The sequence below is a fragment of the Dermacentor variabilis genome, chromosome 4, assembly GCF_050947875.1.
Source record: "Dermacentor variabilis isolate Ectoservices chromosome 4, ASM5094787v1, whole genome shotgun sequence".
NCBI classification, from domain to species: Eukaryota; Metazoa; Arthropoda; class Arachnida; order Ixodida; family Ixodidae; genus Dermacentor; species Dermacentor variabilis.
Genome location: NC_134571.1, coordinates 220,495,198 through 220,519,462, shown reverse-complemented (window position 1 = coordinate 220,519,462; position 24,265 = coordinate 220,495,198). Strand labels below are relative to the sequence as shown.

The window sequence follows — 24,265 nt, the reverse complement described above, 5'->3', positions numbered from 1 at the left end:
GCCATTCTATAGACAGGCCGCATTAGAAGTTCTGAAAAGGTTCTATAAACATTTTTTTCTGTAGAATTTGGCACATAAGATGTTAATACGACCTCTATAGAACGTTTCTGAAAACGTTCAATAAAAATTTTTCTATAGAATTTGGTACATAAAATGTCAATACGACCTCTATAGAACATTTATGGAGGGTGAATGGAGAGTCGGTCTATAGACAAGCCGCATCAGAAGTGTTAAAAACTTTCTATAGACATTATTTTATAGAATATTGTACATATGATGACAATAAACCCTCTATAGACTGCTTATAGAGCGTGAATGGAGAGTCAGTCTATAGAAACGCCGCATTAGAAGTGTTAAAAACTTTCTATAGACATTATTTTATAGAATTTAGTACATATGATATCAATACACTCTCTATAGAACATTTATAGAGAACGAATGGAGAGCCATTCTATAGACAGGTCGCGTTAGAAGTTTTAAAGACATTCTATAAAAATTACTTTATAGAATTCAGTACATAGGACGTCAATACACCCTCTATTGCACATCTATTGTGTGTGAAATGACTTGTTTCTATAGAAAGGTTTCTATAGACTTCTTATAGAGATTCTATGCAGACGACTCTACAGATTGCGAGTTCCTATAGAGTCCCTTTTGACTCCATAGGAACTCATTAGGAGTTCTAAAGGAACTCTAAATCCATTTTCATAAGGGGACGCCCAGCGAGGAAGCTCTTTTTCGTCCAACTCCGAACCTCGGGCACTGCTCACGCCACGGGGCCACGAGCCATACTCTCGCGCCACGCTTTCTGAGGCGCCACTGCCGGCGCTCCCAAATTGGTGTCGATGATGATGATGGTCCTCTTCGCCACCGCACGGCGCACTGTCTTCATATGTTTAGGCTTGGCACTCCCGCGTACCATTTATTATGAGAGACTGTATCGACTTTCGCCTGTAGGTGTCTGTTGTGGGGAAGTAGACAAAAAAGAAACAAACGCCATATCGACTTTTTTCTACACTGTCTATAGACTGCGAATAGACAAAAAGAAATAGAAGCTTTATCGACTTTTGTCTATAGACAGTCAATAGACTTTGTATCAACCAAAGTCCAAATCTATAGAAAGGCAAGGTCGTCTATAAAAAGTCTATAGACTTTTATAGACATTCTAAAATCATTTCTGTTAGGGATGGCGGCTAAACCTCGCGTGCGCAACGTGATCAAGTGCACCGTATAATCCGTCGTGTAATCCGTCACCGTGGCACCGGAGAAGGGAGGAAGGGCGCACGTTCTACTTCGGCCACGCGCGGTCGCGCGGGCTTTATCTTGAAAGCGATATGTTTCGGGAGCACAGTCTAGGTGACCTGACGACTAATAACTTTACGTGCACTGTGTTCTCACCGCTCAGTTTGCGTTGGAGCGATAGGCAGCACGAAAGTCACTTCACTCGCTGCGCGATTCCTCACGCCGGTGTTTTGACAGCCAGTGTCCGCCGTCATCGAGTGTGAAGTGTTCATGTTTGCATGTGCGCGCTTACACTACGATAGGTAATTTAGATAGTAAGCGAATGTTTACAACGGGGCGCCCTACTCTGGCAGCTGCTGCGTATAGTGTGGCAAGGCGAGCCCTGTCTTCATTACGATCTGCGATGCGGACAGTGTAGGCGTCTTAATTACAAAATATAAAGACGCCAAATAAACGGACACACACGAGAGAAGAGAACGGGGCAGGGCGTCACTCGCAACTGCTTTATTCTGAGAACGCAGGCACATGTCTACCGTCAGTCAACTCATAAGCACACAGAAAACTTACAATCACGCATCTAATCAAACATTCATGATATACAACGCTCAAGAAACCTCATCTCGGCCTTAAATAATGATAACGAAGTTTCGCTACCCACAACCTGCCTTTCCTGCCATGTGATAGGCATGAAGTGTGACCCCTTCGGCACTTCATGAAACGTCGCCCATGTTTGGTCCGACAGCCTTTTTGTGTTCTTTTTTCTTTTATTTTTGCGATTTGAGAGCAAAGGCTTCCGAGCTTCCTTGGGACTGAAAACACAAGCGGGACGCCATGTCTGCTCCCTACTTTCTTCAGATTGTGGGCCACCTTGTGCACATACGGCACGACCACCGGCCTCACATCTTGTCGAGGGGCCTATGCTCGAGCTCTCATCGCCGTTCTCTTTATTTCTTGTAAGAGGCTTCCGGTTACTCCTGTTACGAGTGAATCAGGGAACTCAGTTGACGCGAGCCTAACCAATTGGTTGTCAGAACCCAATGCCATCTTGTGAACACACGACTTCCTGAGTGCAGAGTGACGCAATTCCTCTCTTCACTAATTTGGAATGCGCTGAGTCATATGGCAGAAGCCCTTTCTTTGCACGTTCTTTGCAACTCAATGCTAAGATGTGGGAACTGTAAAACATTTCCATGCGGCTGTTAATGCGTAAAATCCAAGCCTTTTCCTTGTTGTCTAACAACAGATAAAGCAGTAGTCACAACTTTTACGGAGTTTTGTCTCCCGTCCGTAGTTAAAATAATCAAAAAATCATCTACATACCCTAATACTTTAAAAACCTCGTTAGCTGGTAAAGCCTGGTACAATACTTGGTCCATTTGTGAAAGAAAAGTGTTACATAACACAGGGACGACACAGGATCCAATGCATATACCAGGTTTCTGTAAAAGAAAAACGCTGGTCAATTATTATATAAGTGGACTCCAGGTAAAACTTTAAAATGATTAGGAAGTCATCAATGGACACACCGGCAGAGTTCTGAAAGGAAATAGGATGATTCCCTTCAATGCACTCCATAAGTGCAAAAGAACAGAGCCATCACGGGGACCAGAATAAAATAAATCAACAATTTCCACGGAAAAAGCAAAGCCCACACTACCTTCAGTTCCCAGGAATTCACATACTTCATCCGATCTTTTCGTTGAAAACGGTCTGGCACATCTAGTTTACTCAAATACATTAACAAATAAGAGCTAAGTTGCTTCTGCCATGACCCTTTTTCCGTCACTATTGTTCTGAAAGGCAGGTCTTGCTTGTGTGTTTTTACCGAGAACACCTTTTTACGAAGAAGAAGGGGTTGTGTACGAGATTCCCCTCTCGTGCGGTCGTTCCTATATAGGACAGACCGGGCGCTGTGTTAATGAGCGTGTCAGGGAGCATGAAAGAAATGTTGAGCAAATGAAAGAGGGCCCAAATTTGCGTAAGCGCATGGGACATATCCCGCATGCTCTTGTGAACCACGTTTTTAAGATGTGCGGATTCTTGCCCGCAGAACTTATACTACACTCTAAAAACTAAGGGAGTGCCGGGCACTCTCTTTGAGGGAGTAGCTGCTTGTCCCATATTTCACTCTCTTTTCGAGAGTAGATCGACCCTCTTTGAGAGAGAGTAGGTCAACTCCTCCTGACAGAGTTTTGTTACTCCACCGCAAAGGATTGCTAGTACTCTTCCGCAGAGTGATAATACTCTTCCCACAGGGAGTGCTAGTACTCTTCCGCAGAGTGCTAATACTCTCCCCGCAGGGTTAATAGTACACCGCCAGACCGAGTACTTCTACTCCCCCAAACAGAGTGCTTGTACTCCTTCAGAACAGAGTGCTAGTACTCTTCCCATACCCTCTTAGCCAAGTCCTGGTCACGCATGCAGGCAGGAAATCAGATCAAATTACGGCCGCTGATATACTGTTCCCTAGGCGGCTCCTCAGAGACACTGGCCCGATTCCAAGCGGCCTTCAGAATAGGCGTGAGCAAAGTTATGCAGGATTTTAAAGTCATTTTTTCCTGGCTATTTGCTGCCTACCGTGAGGCGTGACTGCTCTGAAGCGGCCTATGCGTATGCGTCACGAACGCCACTGAGGAGAAAAAAAGCGAATTATCACTTAATCTGCAAATATCTTCGCAAATTTCACAATCAGGAGTCACTCAATCTAATTAGAATACAATTGTCAAGGGAATCACATACTTATCAAGAATCACAATGCTCTATACATCATGTGAATTCGAACCCGCGTACACTCGCATTTATACAAATCAAAACACACATCATAACCATTACACCACAGCGCCGCCACGCCCAGTCGTGTTCTTTTAGAGGTTATATATATACCAAACGTATTTGATGAATCGGCTGTGGTGGAAGGGGTTTCCCTGCAGTGTGCTGTGCTGTTGTGTACTGGAATACGTGTGCGTTCGCATCATTTCCATTCCTTGCTACGACTAACGAAGGAAGACAACGTAGACGACAACGTGAGAACTATTCACGGATTGTCGTCACCGCAGGAAAATAACAAATGTGCCGTTCAGCTCATGATCGAGTGCTTCTCCAGTCCATGTTCTCCAAAATACGCGGATACAAAGTATTGCGCGAACCATCCACGTATGTTAATTAAATTCGCGCGTATACTGGTGCGCAACTGCGACGCAAGTACCAGGCATTTCGACGTGCCTCACGCTGCCGTGTAGGCGTTCTTTTCAAGTGCATTAGTTTAGAGTTTGGTTCAGTCCGCTGTGAGCTGTTGTCCTGCATTAGCAGCGGATCGTTAGCGTTTTGAAGCGCATGCATTCCAACATTTGGAGACTGCTTATGCCGATAGCCGCGTCAAATGCATTGGCACGCATGTTTAAATGACTAATGTGTCCACTTGTTACGTGTGCGCTGCTCGTATCCTGTGGCAGTGCTTGTTCTAAAAGCTTCGAAGACCATCTACACTCATGCGTGTGTTTAATTTATATATGCACAGGATGGACTTGCCGGCTAGTTGGTTGAGCATTTTAGAAGAAACAGCGCAACACAAGGACGACGCAAAAACATGCCACACCACGAAGCGCTGGTGTGGTTGATGCTTTTTTTCGTCCTTGTGTTTGCGCTGTTTCTTCTTCCACGATACACGCACACCACAGGTACGCGAACGTTTAGGATCATAAGTGGTTAACTCTGTTTTCCCCGTTTTCTCTCGGTGTCAATGGCACAGTGCGTTGCCCGGAATTGTGCACGCTTACCCCCATATGCAGAAATGCATCATAACTTGAAGCCCATGCTTGACTTGATCTAAACGACGCAAGTCGTGAACGCACCAAAAGAAAGGCAGTGAGCGTCTTCGGGGACGTTCGCACCAGGCGTCGTTTATATCAAGTCAAGCATGAGCTTTGTATTAAGATACATTTCTGAATACGGGGGCTAGACATCTGCTTCTTCCAGAAAATGTCGAAGAAACGCCCGCCAAAACCAGGCACATTCGTAAACTTAACTAGGCAATACGAAGCTCCATAGAAAAAAAGAAGAGTGGTATTAAAAGCTTTCAGTATTTTTCTTTACTCCAAAATAGTTGCGCTCTCGTGGCTTCACTGTACAGAGATAGTGCAGCGTTAGCTAGAAAGCATGAATTTCCTAACTCCATGCCAAAATAAGCTTGTAAAATTATTTAGGTGCTAGAATCCAGGGTTTGTAGCGATCCTTGAAAATCCTTTATTTCTAAAATGCCATTTTCAAGGCATTGAAAACCCTTGAATTTTTAGAAGTACTGGGAAGTCCTTAAACTTGTACACTTGGCTAGACTTAGCAGACATTGCCAAGCGCTTTTTTTCCCTTCTGTGACACTCTTTCGCATGTCACAGAAAATTGTCTCTGGAGGTAATAGAAGGAAAGCGACATCCTTAAAGTTGAAATTACAAAGGAGCTGCAGATACCAGTTTTATGCACATGGAACCGGCGACAAATGTGCTTGGAGGAGCAGAAGCAGGAAGCTCAACAGTTGAGGCATTCGAAGAGAAGCCGTGAAGAGTAATTAAATTGAGAGCGACAGACACAATAAAAAGAAATTAGAAATGACTATTGCTTATTTGATGGTGAAAAAAGCTGAGGCAACAGATGACATCACATACACTGTCAAACCAAACAGTATTCAAAAACTGCAAATGTTGCAGGTCCAAGTAGTTAATTGTGCTATTGCAGAAAAACTGAGCGCTTTCTTGAAATGCTTTCTTGTGTGCGTTTAGTGGTGGGCGGTGAAAGGCAAATTAGCAGTCTTTCAAATGTTTGAAATCACTGAAATGCGATTTGTTTTGTTTTCTTTTGTTTGCATTAAAGTTAACGGTGTTCTTGAACAAGTTATTGCCTGTCCAAACTACTACACACATTGCACGAGGTCCTTGAAGTTACTGTGTCGGGGCCTCGAAAGTCCTTGAAAACCATTGAATTTTTTTCTTCAATATTGCTACGAACCCAGTAGAACAACTGTCATGGAGTAAAAACCTTGGCTGAACAGGGGCTTATACGCAGAGCACAGGAAGACTAGAAATGCAGTAGTAGGCATGGAGGGCCCTGAAAAAAATGTGCCACATCCGCTCGTCTGCCTTATGTTTCTGCACCGACTGTCGCATTTTTAATAGAAGTGCACTTTCTGTTCTACTCCAATAAACGCAACATTACGAACTCCAGTGTGGGGCAGTCCTTCAGCCAGTGCAGAACTTTTTCTGTACATCCGAGTCAGCTCTGTCATTTTTCCAGCATTGTAGTACAAGATTTGTTAAACTGGTTTAGCAGAATATGAGCAGTATACTCTTAAATTAGCTGTTTATTTGTATGCACAAGTTCAGGTCCTCAGTTTGGTTGCATGACAAATTGCCATACCTCAATAGATACAAGAAACAATTTTATTACAGTTTAATAAAATCCAAACAGTAATAATCACAACAATATAATGACATACATTTCTTTTGGTACGTATACAGCCCATGTCTTGGCAGTGTATAAATTCAACTATACACCGCAAGTACTGTGTCCTGACCACTATTATTCACATGTGTAAAACCATCACAGCAATTCAACAAATATCACAGTAATTAGTGACATACACTTTGTAACTGCTTTACATGAGCATAATGTGTACAAATGGTCCCTGTGTACCTACACATGACTAGTGCCACCCGAGTACTATTACTCACAGGTGTAAAACCAACAAAGCAGTTCTTTAAAAAATATCACAGCGCTTAGTGACGTACATGCTGTAACTACCTTGTAGAAACTTAATACAAACACGTGAGGACACAGAAAGTTAGCAGTGGGCATACATGGGAATACCACCGCCTAAATACTAATTCAAAAGTGTAAAACCAACCAAGCAGTTCTTTAAAGAATATCACAATGCTTAGTGACATACATTTTCTAACTAGCTTATATAAGCTTTATACAAACATGAGAACATACACAAAGCTAGCGGTGCACCCGCATAGAAGTGCGGCCATCTGAACACGATTATTTGCAAGTGTAAGCTCAACAGAACAGTTCGTTATAGTGACGCACATTTTGTAACTGCCTTATACAAGCTTAGTGCAAGCACAAGAATGCAGAAAAATATAAATTAAAAACTTGCTCTATGCATACACAAACAGATCAACACAAATGGTAAACACCGCTTTGAAGACAAATGTGACTGTGGCAAAGCGCAGTGCTGTGCCGGTTGAAATTGCCACCCACAAAAGTACTGAGCAATGCTCAAACCACAGGCAATAAAGTGCTGAAAGACTGCGTCTCTAACGTAACTATTTTAATTCAAATTTCTTGAATATAGGGCTCGCTTGCAGATAAGGCATCTGATCCAAATGACCTGATTTTACACCTGCTACATGCATACAATGCGCTCAGATATAACTGGTAATAATAATTATAAAAGGCATTTAAAAACTTGATAGTATGATGAAGATGCATGACTAGAAAAGTTCTGTCCCCCTCGTACTTGTTAAAAAGGTGTAAGTACGACACATGTTCTTTCTTTCCTCAATTTTTGCATTAATGGACAGCCGGGAACCTCGAACCGACACACAAGAAAGATACTGCTATGTTAATAGTGTTATGAATAATTTTTTGTGAAAGCTTTTTTACAGACAACTTGCAGTCTCGTTTCTGGAGGTTGAGCTGTATCTTGCAAAATAACTTGAAAAGTGGTCACATGGGGGCATGACACTATATCATAATGTTAGTTTCAGTTGACTCTCTTGCCCTACAAGTCGCTGCTCACTGTGGCCAGTGATGCAACAGCAGTGTCTGTGTGATTTTCATCACACTTCTGTCCTATGCCATTCTTACCAGACTTGGCGGCACATAGATACCCAAATTTCGATAGTGTTGCTTTCTCAGGTGGTTGCTTTTGATTTGCTAAATATCAGTTGGCACTTCAGCTGCACCAAACTTCTTTTTTACCTCTTCAACAACAACATCAACAACAATCTTATGACACCTGTGTTGTCCTTCTAGTTGCCTACAAAGACCAGTCAATCTTGCAACAACACTGACAGTCTCTACTATCTTGTAAAGGGGGAGAGGTGTGTCCCACCATGTGTTCCACATTGTTGTCCTATGTGGGCTGGCTGGGGAGGCAACAACTGTAATAAGTTTGCATTTGCATATATTAAAGTGGCAGCGTGTTTACAGGACGTATTCAGAGACCTGGATTGGGAAGAATTGGGGATAAAAGTTAACGGAGAATACCTTAGTAACTTGCGATTCGCTGATGATATTGCCTTGCTTAGTAACTCAGGGGATCAATTGCAATGATTGCTCACTGACCTGGAGAGGCAAAGCAGAAGAGTGGGTCTAAAAATTAATCTGCAGAAAACTAAAGTAATGCTTAACAGTCTCGGGAGAGAACAGCAATTTACAATAGGCAGCGAGGCACTGGAAGTCGTAAGGGAATACATCTACTTAGGGCAGGTAGTGACGGTGGATCCGGATCATGAGACGGAAATAATCAGAAGAATAACAATGGGCTGGGGTGCGTTTGGCAGGCATTCCCAAATCATGAACAGCAGGTTGCCATTATCCCTCAAGAGAAAAGTATATAATAGCTGTGTCTTACCAGTACTCACCTACGGGGCAGAAACCTGGAGGCTTACTAAAAGGGTTCTACTCAAATTGAGGACGACACAACGAGCTATGGAAAGAAGAATGATAGGTGTAACGTTAAGGGATAAGAAAAGAGCAGATTGGGTGAGGGAACAAACGCGAGTTAATGACATCTTAGTTGAAATCAAGAAAAAGAAATGGGCATGGGCAGGACATGTAATGAGGAGGGAAGATAACCGATGGTCGTTAAGGGTTACGGACTGGATCCCAAGGGAAGGGAAGCGTAGCAGGGGGCGGCAGAAAGTTAGGTGGGCGATGAGATTAAGAAGTTTGCAGGGACGGCATGGCCACAATTAGTACATGACCGGGGTTGTTGGAGAAGTATGGGAGAGGCCTTTGACCTGCAGTGGGCGTAACCAGGCTGATGATGATGATGATGATATTAAAGTGATGCTTGTACTGTGTTATAACACCTAACTTAGTCTTGCACTTGCTGCACAATAACACTGGCTCACAGTCGTGGTGAAAAGCTTTTGTATGTTGAGCAAATGAGTTGTATCCACTACAAAAAAAAGTCAGTGATAGCACACATGTTGCTCTACCAGGCCTGGTGTGGTTCCTTCTGACACTGCTGCTGATGCTGACGCGCTGCTGCTTGCCTCGTACACTGTTGCAGCTGCAGTAGACGTGGCAGTCTCTGTATCTATTGCTGCCGTGTCATCTGTCATGGTAACTTCCAAGTGATACCGGGCTCACTTCTGCAACAGAGATGTTGTTTGCCCCTTGAGGGCTCTCATGATCAGGGCCAATAATTTCGTAGGCATTGTCTCCTGCATCGAAGAACCAATAAGAACAGCATGAATTAATAAACATAGCTCTAAAGAGTACGGACATCAAGCCTTAACCACAAGCTTTGCACATAAGTGACCGGGCTTAATGAATAATACTTGCAGGAGGAGTTACAATTGTTTGTGTATATTACAGTAAAGCCTCATCAGAAGATATTCAAGAGGCACGGGAAACATGTCTCTCGAAACCAAAAATTTGTAAACACTGAGGAGCCAGACTAGACCACTTTATTATGCATCATCACTAAAGTATGTTTTGATATATCTGAAGGAATAAATGCTCAGGGTGGCTTAAAGGGCCCCTAAACCACTTCTCGACATTTTTTGAACATTTCAAGTAAACACGTGTATCGAAATCAGAATGCCGTCACGATCGACGAAGCCAAATGCCAGAGTGCGTAGCACTGCCGGAGCACCACAATATGAAGAAAATGACCCCATGCGCCTCTCTGGACCTATCCTGCACCTCCGTTTGTACTGACGTCACCAGGCTGTCTCTGATGATGTCACCAGTTTCCGGTGCTGTCGATTGGTCGAACGAAAGTGTACGACTGCCGGCAAGGCCTGCAAGCAAATACACACACTCCTTCCTCGTCGCGTTGCACGCGATGCCATTGTGGGCAGCCAATGGGGGCAAAGAACAGAAAGGCCAACAGAAGGGTCTCCCTACGAGGCTCTTCAACACGAGTCACCATATAGTTCCGTTGTATTAGCGCCACCCCTCGCAGGACGACGGGCCAGCGCGGCAGCAACAGAGCTCGTTGGTGTTGGCCTGTCCCGTAACATTTGGAGGTGTACTAGGCAAGGAAAAGACGATACTGTCCATATGGCGTGTACCAGATGAAAGAGTAAAATGAGTGGGGACTACTTTTCGATAATCAAACACACGTAGCTCCACTATTACTGCACCGTTTCAAAAAATTCTCGTGGCTACCTGTTCATTGCCTTATTGTGTAGAACTGCAACACCGCAACTAAATTTCAACCTCGGTAGTTTAGGGGCCCTTTAAAGAAGACATTCACAGCTTTTTAGTGACTGTAGATTGTGTTAGCTTCCTTCCCAACTTCTGGAATTTAAACACTTCACTTTGCAAGCCTTGTTGCTCGCAGTACCTTTGAGGTGCTCTTAGACGCTCGTCAGCTTCAACTGCCGACACTTTCTGCCCTGCACTGTCCTCGTTGCCCTCCTTTTCTGGTTCATGCTGAAAGAGACATGCGCGATTGACTTGTGTAAGGATTGCGTGATCTTTACGCCCTTCGGAGCACACAAGGTGCACAAAGTGAATGTGTCTGGGTTGTGTCCCTTCGAAGTAGTGAATACTTAAAAAGTCATCCTTAGTAACAAAGGTGTCTCTTGTATACAGTATTGTTAACGTGGCAAACATCGGAAAACCAACCAAACCATTTTCAGATGTCTCTTACAACCAAGTGCATCTTGTAATGAGATTCTACTGTACTGAATATTTTTCAGCTACGGATCACCTGCATGTACATATAGTCACAAAGACATGTTGTGTGGAATGGCGAATCGGGAAACTGTTCGTACTCTTACTTTTTGTCCCTAACATAAGCAGCTGATAACAATATGATAAAAAAGCAGGCAATGAGGCTAGAATGGAACATAATCCTTCAGCTCTAAACAGTTTTTTGGGCCCACATCATTCCCTCACATGACATAAGGAAACAACTTGATTGCAGTGATGGCTGCATGTGATCTGAGTTGATTAAAACAAACTATACGTAAGGTTGTCCTGTATGTAATTTTATCAGAGTGATTTTTAGATGTCCTGCTGGTGATCCTGGCTGCGCAATGCTTCTCATGCTTTTTGGCACGATTCCTTTTTTTCCACTCCACTTTTTTTTCAGATTTTCTCCCCTTTCCCTTCCGCCTTGTGTAAAATAGCACACTTGAAGTATCAAATCTGTTGAACTAACATGTGTATCAAACCTGTTAACATGTGTGCTTCTCTGTGGTCTGTGTTGTATTTTTGCGCTGCACAATTCAATTCAAGATGAAAGATGGAACGTCCCTGCCTTTAGTTTATTTGTGTGTGTGTGTGTGTGTGTGTGTGATTCTCTCATGTTTTGAAATATATGTACATTCAGGAGTGCCTGCATGCCCTTCTCTCCTGCTCCAGTGACGAAAAGGAGAGCCTGTTTATGTACCATAGTAAAAAATTCAAAGGTTTTCGCTGTGCCCATTACATCACTTATCATATGGATCTGTCACAATACAGAGTCGCAGTGGTCCATAATGCTAGCCCATCCCAACATAATTATAAATTAACACATACCGACATGCTGCAAAACAGCTGTTGCAAAGCTGCTGGTGAAGGCAATTTCCGCAGCACTGCAGTGGTACAGCCAAGTGCCACCTGTATAGTGACAAATCCATATGCGTGTTAGCAACTCAGTAGTTGCTGATGGTTTCGTAAGCTTTACACTATACAATAAAGTAATCTAGACAACTTTGTTGTAACAAATGCACATAATTAGGACACCACTTAAGCACTAACACGATTAATTGCCCCCAATCTCTCACTCACTAAGGGATAATACTACTGAAACATCGGTGGAGAGCTCAGATTAACACAGCCCATAAAGGACAAGCGTTCTTTGAGGAAAACAGCTATAACAGCGGTTAGTTTTCTTGATCATTTTATGTGGTAGCTTTGATTTAAATGTCATGCAGTACTATAAAATACGAAGTGCCGCATTTCTAGCAGCAGAAGGCGTCGTCAGGCTCATGGTACAACAGATTTTTGCACTGTTTGTCAGTGAGCCGACACATACGTAGAAAACCGAATTCACACATACATATACAGTGTCAAGTGCACTTCTCCTTCTGAAAACCCAGCCACCAGTTCCAATGTTGCTGAAAGGAAAGGTTATATAAAGTGCGAGACTGCATGGAACTGCCACTTATGACTGTAAATGTATGGTCTGCTGATTGCAGAGGTAGTCACATGCTATTTCTAGTCTCTTTTAGAAGCATTACTAAAGAATAAATTAAAATCTATTCATAAGTCACGAATTTCATGCATCCACAGTTTGGCTAAATAACCTGTGAGAAAAAGACATGTTTACCTGGAATAGCAACCTTTTTTCTTGCTGCAAAACTTTCCTTCGAATTAATGAAATAACTTTACAGCGTCATAATGCGTTTCTCGCAACTACTTGCCGGCAGTGGCGAGTTAGTGTTTATATCCGACTCATTGGGCGACAATACTGCCAAACACAAATGTTTCACGAACACGAGAACACGTCCCTCGCAGAGAATAGCAACCATATATGCCTCTGTGAGTCATGATCGCACCTTTGTGGTCAAAATGTACATTAGAACGACATCACCATCTCATTAAAAAAAAGCCTCCGTACAAGGCAGCCGCCAACTGCATAATGTGAAATTGCAACTGATGTCCACTTACTGGTGGCCTGTGTTTGAGTCACTCTTGGCAGTTGACTGGGTGCTGAGAAATCCACGTCCTGGGTTGTCCCTGCAAAACATACAGGGTTATGTCAAATGTAGAAAATATATATATGCCGGCATTTCATCAGTCGCAAAACAAACGAGTAAACTAATAAACAACTGTAATGTAAACAGAGTACACATCATAAGATAGGCTGTCAACTGTTAATGCATTACGCAAGAAACCTGATGCATAGGAAAGACTATATGTATACACACGAAATTGACACACAATTTAATTCGCTCTAGGTTTTTCCGTGCAGTATATTCAAATTATCATGTCTCGTGGTTAGAGCAAAATTAGTGTAAATTACGAACTAAATTATCTACCCTGGAAACTTTTCTTCAATATGCACCTGTGCGCGCTTCGAACGAGTAGTGTTGTAAAATTTACGTACATGGCATTTAACATAGTTGCTGAACACGGATTTCCTTTGCCCTGTGTCGTGTACAGTGAGCTACATATATCTGCCCCCCCCCTTTTTTGTACTAGCCATACTGCGTGCCACTGCACCTATACGCACGTCAATAAACCTCACGACACAGAAATAAAAAAAGCGCCAATCACCCATGCCTGCATGTTGTAGTGGGCCTAACCTAACCAAGCATGGGCTGTTGCTTTTTATAGTAAACACAGGCACCGTGCTCATTGCAAGTATGTATCATGTCGCTAAGCAAATATGCAATTTCACTGTACCACTATTTTTTTATCACATGGATATATCTGTTGAGAGGCAAGACAAAAAGCAGTCACTTCTCAGAACTAATCAGCTTTCTTAAAGCACATTTTTAACTTTTCAATGACACTTGCTGCTATGTGTTTGTCTCCAGAGAGCATACTTGATTTGACTTTCCAATCAGAGACATTACATAAATATACAATGTTAAGATGACTGCCTGGAGCACGTGAGAATTTTCATCTTCGTGTAACATACTGTATCTTGATTTTGTTGACATTTTATCAAATGGTACACCCAATATACCCACATACTAGTTTTCTTGTCCAAATAACATGCCAATGTATTTTGATTTTTTGGCATTGGCTCCTCTGCATTTCGTGAAGTGGCGCTGCACTGGCTCTTTCACATCCTCGTGTCCTTGCAGCTGCCTTCTTGCGTTATATAAAGCGGGTGCCTGAAAAATATCGTATGCAAAAGTCAACACAAGGGCATGGTGCAAAACAACATGAAGACAGTCAAGGCCATGGCAATAAAGTCTTAGCTCTTAGTCTTCCTAGTGAAATGCATGCAAAACATCCAAATGACTGCAACAGTCAACTGCTAAACTAACTTCAATTTTTAGATTTAAGCAAAAAAACAAATAAACCACAGTTCATCCTTGTTTTTCATGAATGTTAGAATACTCCTGCTAATGAATAGAACATTGGCCATTTTCAGACGTCATAGGTCTGTCATGAGTCTGGTGTATCGCAAACACCACTTGTGACACATCCTAAGCACGTGCCCAGTGTGCCCCCCACCCCCGCACCGTCCCTGGTTGTGCCACTGCTGAAGCCATAATTTGAGGATTATAGCTGCAAACATGATGCTCACTAGGGATGAAAATATTGTCCTTCAGCTCAATGGATATATGGATGTGCCTATAAAAAAGGGCAACAAGGCTTGTTATGGCAAGCTTACCCACATTTCAATACTAACAAGTTCACTGCGGCCTGCATGTACGCTTACTAAAAGGCATGAACTTATTTTCATGCATGAGGTGCGCAGTGGAGTTCATTTTTGACAGACCCGACTACTGCTGCAGTTTGAAATCTAGCATTTTAGATTCTTGCAGGCATGTAAAAGTTGCAGTTAAACCGCAGTTATTAGTTTATTACACCAACCTATTGTTCTGTGTACGACAGACTGGTAACACGGAATTAAAGCAACATTTTATTTTGATATTTTATTTCTCTACTAAAAATATTCAAGCGATAAACACATCTTGATCTGCCATGCTATAGCAAAATGCATACATTACGCTTGTAACCCCCAGAGGAAGGCTGATTTAGCTGTTCATATGACATAACTCTGACACGCCAACTCATATTAGCAAATGCACAGGCATGTCCAAAACAATAAGCGTATGCAAAGCGCCCCTGCAATTGTTTTTCCACACAGCAGCCGTTATATTCGATGCCGATGCGTAACTAGCTGCTCGACGATTCACCGAGTTCGTAGACATAAGCATCCTTTCAGTTTCGCACCGTGCACGAAAACCGCAACAGGAGACAAAACCAGACCTATAATCACACCATTTCAACATGAGCAAAAACAGTTCAGTCTTAGGGATAAACACTGTGAGAGCGATTTAGTGCGCGACGGCGACGAGCGACGGCTTCGAGCGACAAAACGGGCCGTCGCTTGAACAGATGGCTCGGTTCTGGAAATCTAGAAATCGTCGCTCGTCGCCCAGAAGTGCTATGAGCGACTAGCCAATAGCGCGAAGCCGGAACTGGATGTACATCGCTCAAATACTACCGATTGTCGCGCGGAACGAGCAAATGATTCAATTTTTATACGTGCAAGGATAAGAACCTACGGCAAGACCTCCGGAAATATTTTATGCTACTTTTTATAGTAAAATACATCAACGTAAATTACTAAAGCACGCGTCACGCGTGACTGCAGCCCTCATGCCGGCAACACCGGGGAGGCGTCGCTCAAAATCGTCGCTCGCACGGAGTACGACTTGTAGGCGACGAGCGAACGCGACAGCCATCTCCGTCGCGTCGCTTGTAGCTCCCGCGCGCAAGATCGCTTATATGGGGTTTATACTTTTTTCAGCATAAAACATGCATTCCTCATGCGTTTTCAGTAAGTTCAAGATAACGCGCCCAACTGACCTCTTGCAGCATGTATCTGAATGCCTGCGGCAAAGTTTCTAACTAGCACTGGTGCTGCACGTAACTTCAGTGGTCGCAGATTCCCCCTGCGCGAGACACCGTCAAGCGCGCGGTTTATTTATAAAAAAAAAGCATGCTGCCAGCAAAATGACGTTTTCTGTTATGTGATTCCTTAGTTCAACAGCGTTTCATACACAGTAGACTGCCAAACTGAATAAATTCAAACACACAAAACGCACGCTAATCACGCTCCGCATAGGCTCGGAATCACGGGCTGGTGAACTAACCATTTTAAGCGTCCTCTCGCCTGGCGTGTTATTGAACATACCATAGTTCTGGCAGCGTTTGAGATTTTTAAAGCTCTTACGGACAACGGCAAAGTGATAAAATCACATGCAGTTATCGCGACGACTGGCTTTTTCGATTGACATCGAGAGACACAGCGCGTATGCCTAGTCCTTTGTCAATCGCGTCGGCTAAGCGCAGCGACGACTTCCTGGCGATAGCATGACATATACGGACAATGTGCACCTAAGTTAGAATTCACTTACCGTGGAGGATTTTCTGTTATATCCAAGGCATGACGAACGACAGTCGTGTTTTCGTGGCGACGCGAGATGGCTGACATACGATCTCCCTTGGCTGGCCTTTGCTGCTGAAATGCATTGGCTGCTGCTGTGCTGCTCGGCGGACGGTCATCTTTCTCCGGTGCTGTGTTGTTCCGCGATCTTGAGCGCGCGCGCGCGCGCGCGGTGGAGCAACTCCGAGTGAAAAAGTAGAGCGCTCGCTACGCGTTCCGTTGAACTGCGGCGGCCTGTTCTCTTAGAAGCAAAACGATGTGTTCTTTGCTCAGCGTGCATGAATGATACATTGCCATGTTCGGGGCCAGCCACCTACAGTTGAAGCAGAAGATTACGCTACGTTTTGTTTTCTATTGCCGCAAGAGTCTCTCTTTTCTAATGTCGCAAGAGTCTTTTCACTCTCTCTCCCTGAAGGGAAGAGTGAAAAGCACATTTCACTCTCTTCTTGGTGACAGAGTGAACAATGCATTTCACTCTCCTCGACATTTTGCGAGAGTAAAACGACGCTTTGAAGAGTGAACCAGCAGCTTCACTCCTGCGATACCCTTCCTAGTTTTTAGAGTGTGGAGCAAGGGAACTGGTTGAAGCATATCACATAGGCAGGAAAGGCAGCGAAACTTCGTTATTCATTAAGTAAGGCAGAGAAGAAGTTTCCTGAGCGTTGTGTATCAGGTATATTTGATTATATGCGTGATTGTAAGTTTTCTCGGTGCGTATGCGTTGACTGACGGTATATGTGCCTGCGTTCTTTGAATAAAGCAGTTGCGAGTGACGGCCTGTCCCGTTCTCTTCTCTTCTGTGTGTCCGTTTATTTAGCGTCTTTATATTTTATAACGAATAGCTACCAACTAGCCCAACAAGAAGTGATTTTAAGTGTGGGCGTCAAGGCGCACCGACTGCCGATAGCGTTGTGTGCGCTATATAGCCCCCATACGCTTGCGCCTCACGCGCGTTCACAAACTGAGGCGTCATTGTAACTGCTTATTTTGATAGCAATATATGGACACTGCAAGCGCATTCCCGCCATCGGCGTCGCCGTGAGGTTCTGTACAATGTCGAAGGGCGATAAAATCGTGGCCGCGCGCCTTATGCTATATATGCGAGTGAAAGCGTACCAACGCGGCTCAATTTCGCGTGTCCGAGCGAGGAAGTCGGGCCGAAAGCGCGCTCTCTCCGGTCGCGCGCGAGGCACGGGGCTGAGCTGAGGGAGCGGCGGGGGTTCTTCTCCGGCGGCTGCTGGTTGCGGCGCGGCCCCGATCTAGAAAGCGATTTACGACGTTGCCAAAGTGCGCGCCCGCGCAGGCCTCATCTTCTAAGCGATCTGCGATGTTTGAAAGAGTGCGCGTAGTACATATAACTTCGTGTTCGCTGTGCTTTCGACGTTTTGTTCGCGTTCAAGCAAGAGATGAGAGATAGTCAAATCCCTCGTTGCTGCTGCGACGATTGCTCATTCCAGCATTTTCAGAGCGAGTTTCCGCAGTCATTGAGCGTGACGTGTTCATGTTTACCTGTGCGCGCGTGACACCGTGCTTAATAATGGTTAGTAAGCGAATGTTTACAAGTTCATACGGCCAAGAAAACTTATATCCTTACTTCATATAGCTAACTACTAACATGCTATCGCAATCAATGTTTCGGCTTTTGGGCGAAACTGCTACCTATGCATCTTCCTCAACAACTGCACGAAAATATCGTGTAGGCCTTCGTGTTTGAGAATATCCCATTACTATTCTCTGTATACATTGTCGAAAGCTCCCTTAATACCTATAAATGCTATTTTAAAAGGCTTCTTCTAAGCTATTGAAATCTCTGTGCGCTGCGTGTGCAAATATATTGTTGTCTGAGCGTCTGCCTGGTCTGAAACCATTCCCTAATTCCAACAATATATCGATTCCTTCCACTCTATTCCGCAGGTCTAATTTTATGGCTTGCATTGCCATTCTATATTTAACCGTTGTTACTGTAACTGGCCTGTACGCGCTCGTTTTACCCTTATCACCTTTGCCTTTATTGATAAATATGTTCATGCTTTCAAAGATGAAGCACCTTCCACGCATTTCATTTGTTTATTAGTGTGCTCCATGGCCACAGTGAGCTTTGCCTTGTTCTTAGGCCGCAACTCTTTGATTAGATGTATTGGGATTTCATCCGGTGCTGCTACTGTCTTGTTAGGGACATTTCCTTGTGCTTTTTTCCAGTGAAAGGTATATAGGTTAAATTTTGAACTTTCACACTTCTCTGTTACCGGTTATGGTTTAGTCTTGAATGCGCTTGATTTCTTGCCGAAATTCTCACTAATAACGTCAGACATGTACAGCAGCGGGCTGTTTCCTTCAAAGTGTTGCCATCTTCATCCCTGATAAACATTTGCAAATTTTTAGTTGCTGCTGCTAGCGCCCTTTCCCGGTTCCAGAATCGTGTCAGGTTGCCTTTATCTTTTTTATGAATTCTTCGTTCTGAATAGGATTCGCCATGTAACGGCGCCATCGCGAATTCCGCGCATAGCAGGTGCTCGGACAATAGTATATGAATATATCTGACGCAGTTTCGATTAATCTCAGCGCCAGGTAAACTTTCAAGAATATTTTTTTTTCTTTATGGAATTGGGCTACATATCCAGTGGAAAATACCCGGGTCTCTTGGCATGAAAGGAAAATGGCAAGAAAGCAATATTCTTGCCTTGCAGCTCGGTTTGAAAGAAAATGCTCCTGAGGAAATTTGGCAACGTTGCAAAAAAAAAATACCACGCGCGCAAGAGAGACACCATACCGGCGTCCTGGTTTCTTGTGCTGTTCCCAAGCTTTCTAAGAAGAACCAACTTGTCCAATGTCACGCCATTTCTCAATGATTGTGAGCAATGGTAGTCTCCTGGACAAATAAGCTGCATCTTCAGCGCGGTGTTCTAAACCTAGTAGCTGCTTTGGTAAAGTTCTTGAATTGCTATATGGCGTCTGCAGATGAGACTCAGCTTTTAACTCTTATTGTAGTACTGTCTAAGGGAATATGTAATTTGCAAAGCTTGGCATAGTTCTAGCCTTCCGCTGGATTCTGCTTTTCAAGGTGAATAATTCATCCATAAACAGGAGCGTTATCGGGAGGGGTGCATCAAATGCGTTTCAGTGGGCTCGTGGGCTTATGAGGTGTGCCTACTTCTCTTTGCAGGAAATGGGCACAAAACTGGCGCTCATGTACAGTCCAGACCCAACTCAGTACGTCCCTCTATGGTTCCTGCAGCAGCGCTATAACTACTTCCTCTGGCTGACCGACGTAAGTCGCTAAGTGCTGACAGCGCATCCAATCTTAGTATCGTCGGCAAATACCCGGCTCTAAGAGGCCGAACACTTCATCCATGAACTCTTTTTCATGCGCACTAGCTCTTTCACTTACTGAATTGTTTATAAGTTCCTCTGATTGCATATGTGTTGACTCTTTCATGTTTCCTTCACACACACGTGTGTGTGTTGCCGTCGATCTTGTGAAGAAGGAAACATGCACTTACATATAATATATATATACATATATATATAAATATATATATATATATATATATATATATATATATATATATATATATATATATATATACTGGGTACCAGTAAACAATCGCAGGCGCCGAAAGATCTGATCAAGAAACGCCAATGCATGAAGGCTTCTAACCCTACCGCTAGAATAGAACTGGCAGAAGTTCGAAGTTAATCAACAAGCCTAAGACAGCTGAAATAGGGACGTTTAATGTGGTTAGAATTGAACATGCTCTCAGAAACGGAGGAAGCCTAAAAGCAATGAAGAAGAAACTAGGAATTGGCAAGAATCAGATGTATGCGTTAAGAGACAAAGCTGGCAATATCATTACTAATATGGATGAGATAGTTCAAGTGGCTGAGGTGTTCAATAGAGATTTATACACTACCAGTGGCACCCACGAAGATAACGGAAGAGAAAATAGCCTAGAGGAATTCGAAATCCCACAGGTAACGCCGGAAGTAGTAAAGAAAGCCTTGGGAGTTATCCAAAGGGGGAAGGCAGCTGGGGAGGATCAGGTAACAGCAGATTTGTTGAAGGATGGTGGACAGATTGTTCTAGAGAAACTGGCCACCCTGTATACGCAATGCCTCATGACCTCGAGCGTACCGGAATCTTGGAAGAACGCTAACATAATCCTAATCCATAAGAAAGGGGACGCCAAAGACTTGAAAAATTATAGACCGATCAGCTTACTGTCAGTCGCCTACAAACTATTTACTAAGGTAATCGCGAATAAGATCAGGAACACCTTAGACTTCTGTCAAGCAAAGGACCAGGCAGGATTCCGTAAAGGCTACTCAACAATAGACCATATTCGCACTATCAATCAGGTTATAGAGAAATGTGCGGAATATAATCAACCCTTATATATAGCTTTCATTGATTACGAGAAAGCGTTTGATTCTGTCGAAACCTCAGCAGTCATGGAGGCATTACGGAAACAGGGTGTAGACAAGCCGTATGTAAAAATACTGAAAGATATCTATAGCGGCTCCACAGCCATCGTAGTCCTACATAAAGAAAGCAACAAAATCCCAATAAAGAAAGGCGTCAGGCAGGGAGATATGATCTCTCCAATGCTATTCACAGCGTGTTTACAGGAGATATTCAAAGACCTGGATTGGGAAGAATTGGGATAAAAGTTAATGGAGAATACCTTAGTAACTTGCGATTCGCTGATGATATTGCCCTGCTTAGTAACTCAGGGGACCAATTGCAATGCATGCTCACTGACCTGGAGAGGCAAAGCAGAAGAGTGGGTCTAAAAATTAATCTGCAGCAAAATAAAGTAATGTTTAACAGTCTCGGAAGAGAACAGCAATTTACAATAGGTACCGAGGCACTCGAAGTGGTAAGGGAATACATCTACTTAGGGCAAGTAGTGAAGGCGGATCCGGATCATGAAACGGAAATAATCAGAAGAATAAGAATGGGCTGGGGTGCGTTTGGAAGGCATTCTTAGATCATGAACAGCAGGTTACCATTATCCCTCATGAGAAAAGTGTGTAATAGCTGTGTCTTACCAGTACTAACCTACGGGGCAGAAACCTGGAGGCTTACGAAAAGGGTTCCACTCAAATTGAGGACGACGCAACGAGCCATGGAAAGAAGAATGATAGGTGTAACGTTAAGGGATAAGAAAAGAGCAGATTGGGTGAGCGAACAAACGCGAGTTAATTATATCTTAGTTGAAATCAAGCAAAAGAAATGGGGGGGGGGCATGGGCAGGACATGTAATGAGGAGGGAAGATAACCGATGGTCATTAAGGGTTACGGACTGGATTCCAAGGGAAGGAAAGCGTAGCAGGGGGCGGCAGAAAGTTAGGTGAGCGGATGAGATTAAGAAGTTTGCAGGGACGACATGGCCACAATTAGTACATGACTGGGGTGGTTGGAGGAGTATGGGAGAGGCCGGTGCCCTGCAGTGGGCGTAACCAGGCTGATGATATATATATATATATATATATATATATATATATATATATATATATATATATATATATATATATATATATATACGGCGAAGTCTTTTACGTCAGATACTAAGGTATAACCGTCAAAAGAGGAAAAAGACAAACGTTACGGCATATGTTTGTACTGACGTTACGGCCGGAGGGCCGGCCTTCCTCGAGTCCCTGGCCGTCCGCGCGCACTTTTTCCCATCCCAAAGTGTGGGACGCAACACGCGGGCATTCCGGTTACTTTTGGGCTTCAATGTCCAATATACAGCGCATTTTTACGGCTACTTTATTGGTGCATGTCTCCAAACTCAAGCCATGTTGGGAATTCGTTCCAAGTGGATACGCCTTGCAAACTCATCGGCCACAATTCGTACTTTGCAATATCTGTTAAGAGTAATGCATTAAGAAGTTAATTATTGAATTTTTTTTCATTTGGGTGAATATGCGTTGCGATTTCTTGTGAAAATAATGTGCGCCCTTCTCAATAATCCAGCTCAAGGACTAGAGTTGTTGTATTTGCAACAGACGATTTTTAAAAATTCCGTAAAGTTTAAGACCGGTCACCTCGTATAATGGCACCTATAGCACACGTTATCTTGTTATTCCCGTTTATGAGATTTGGAATTTTCTAATATAGATTAATCGAATTGTGCTTTCTATATTTCGTTAGTCGACTTCATAGCAGAACTTCGCTATAGAATTTGGCGTTGCCTCAACCTGTTGGTGTCGAACACGCGGCATCGGCCTCTAACGGTAGATACCGCCAACAATATCAGGAATCAACAAGAAAATGTGCAGCCTTTGTAACCATCTGACGCGCTTTATTTCGCAGGGTACCAGAAGCACTGGCCAAGCTTCCGCGCTTCTCGACAAAGCTGTAATGTTCTGTACACTCGGACGAGACGCACGCGAAAAAGTCAACGCTGGCGTCCACAGAACACGCCTGTGCGACAAGACCAAGCTGCCTTTGCAAATCTACCATGCTCTAAAGGTACGCTTGAAAACTCGCTCAAAATACCTCAACACGTCAACGTGTTCCAGTGGTAGCAACAAAATGGTGTCATAGCATGAGTTTACGCATCAGCCTTGCAAATTGTATAGTGAACTATTGCCTTATATTGGCTTCTTACTTCCTTTCATGGTCAGGAAATGTTCGTTGAATATGTTTTATTTCACTGTTTCGTTGAACCGTTGAGTACTTCATGAACTCTACAGATCTTCACTTTTCAACCTTTTAGTTATTTGTTTTTTTTACTAAGTTGTTCGTATAGTAGCATGAATGTCATTTCTACCTCAATTGTGGATATTTGCGATTTCTTTCTGAATATGTCGTTCATGTAATGGCCTGGTTGTTATTTCACCACAACGCCAGACTTGAGCACAAAAAATAGCCACACTTTGAATTTTAAACGATGACAATGCAGGGTTTCCAAGGTCGACTCCACTTGCTTATATTTTTCTGTTTATTTCGTATAGCAGCTTTTTGTAACAATGCATAGAGGCAAGGTAGTGGAAAACGCAAAGTCATAGCTTACATCTTCAAGCGCAGTCGAGTGCGCAATTCTAGAGATCACGGAATACGCAAAAAAAATGTTTTCTAGCACACCCGCGCAACGTGAAAGCGTGTAAAAGCATGTCGCTTGCCAAGACGGTGCACGTGGGCAATGAGTGAGTGAGTGAAATTACTTTATTGGAGGTCCGGCGAGGACGCGAACTCGTCGCGCACCCGGCTAGTCTACCGTTGGGACCGGCAGCTCTAGCCCACTGGCCCTAGCACTCCAAACAGCCAGGATTTGTTTGTGTCGAGCAAGGGTACGCAGAAGCGCGTCCCACTCCTCCTTGCTGAACTTTGGGTATCTCGACCCACACTCTCATAGCATGTGTGCTAGAGTGGAAGTCTGGCTGTAGGATGGGCCGGCGTTGTCGGGATATACGTCGGAGTAAACCGTGTAGAACAGCCAAACCCGGATATGTGCCTGTCTGTAACAATAGAACACAAACGGCTTGCGCCCTATTCAACTTGGGGTGAGGGAGTGGAAAGAACCTTCTAGGCATGTAGAAGAATTTCCTAACCTCGTTGGGAGTAGCGGGAGCATCCCGGTGGCCGTAGGGAGGAGGGGAGTCGGCACTCCCTAGAGAGGAAGCGCGGTCGGTGAGCTCGCCCTGCAGCCTCATCAG

The 24,265-nt window shown here is 43.7% G+C and overlaps 1 protein-coding gene across 1 annotated transcript in view; it reads left to right on the top strand.

The window, feature by feature from the left end:
* The window catches only part of LOC142578522 (uncharacterized), a 317,467-nt gene that overhangs the window by 269,088 nt on the left and 24,114 nt on the right, over positions 1 to 24,265 (top strand). The window contains exons 7-8 of the mRNA XM_075687900.1: positions 19,764 to 19,868; positions 22,920 to 23,078. Coding sequence (XP_075544015.1) covers positions 19,764 to 19,868; positions 22,920 to 23,078 — 264 coding nt within the window. The remainder of the gene's footprint in view (positions 1 to 19,763; positions 19,869 to 22,919; positions 23,079 to 24,265) is intronic.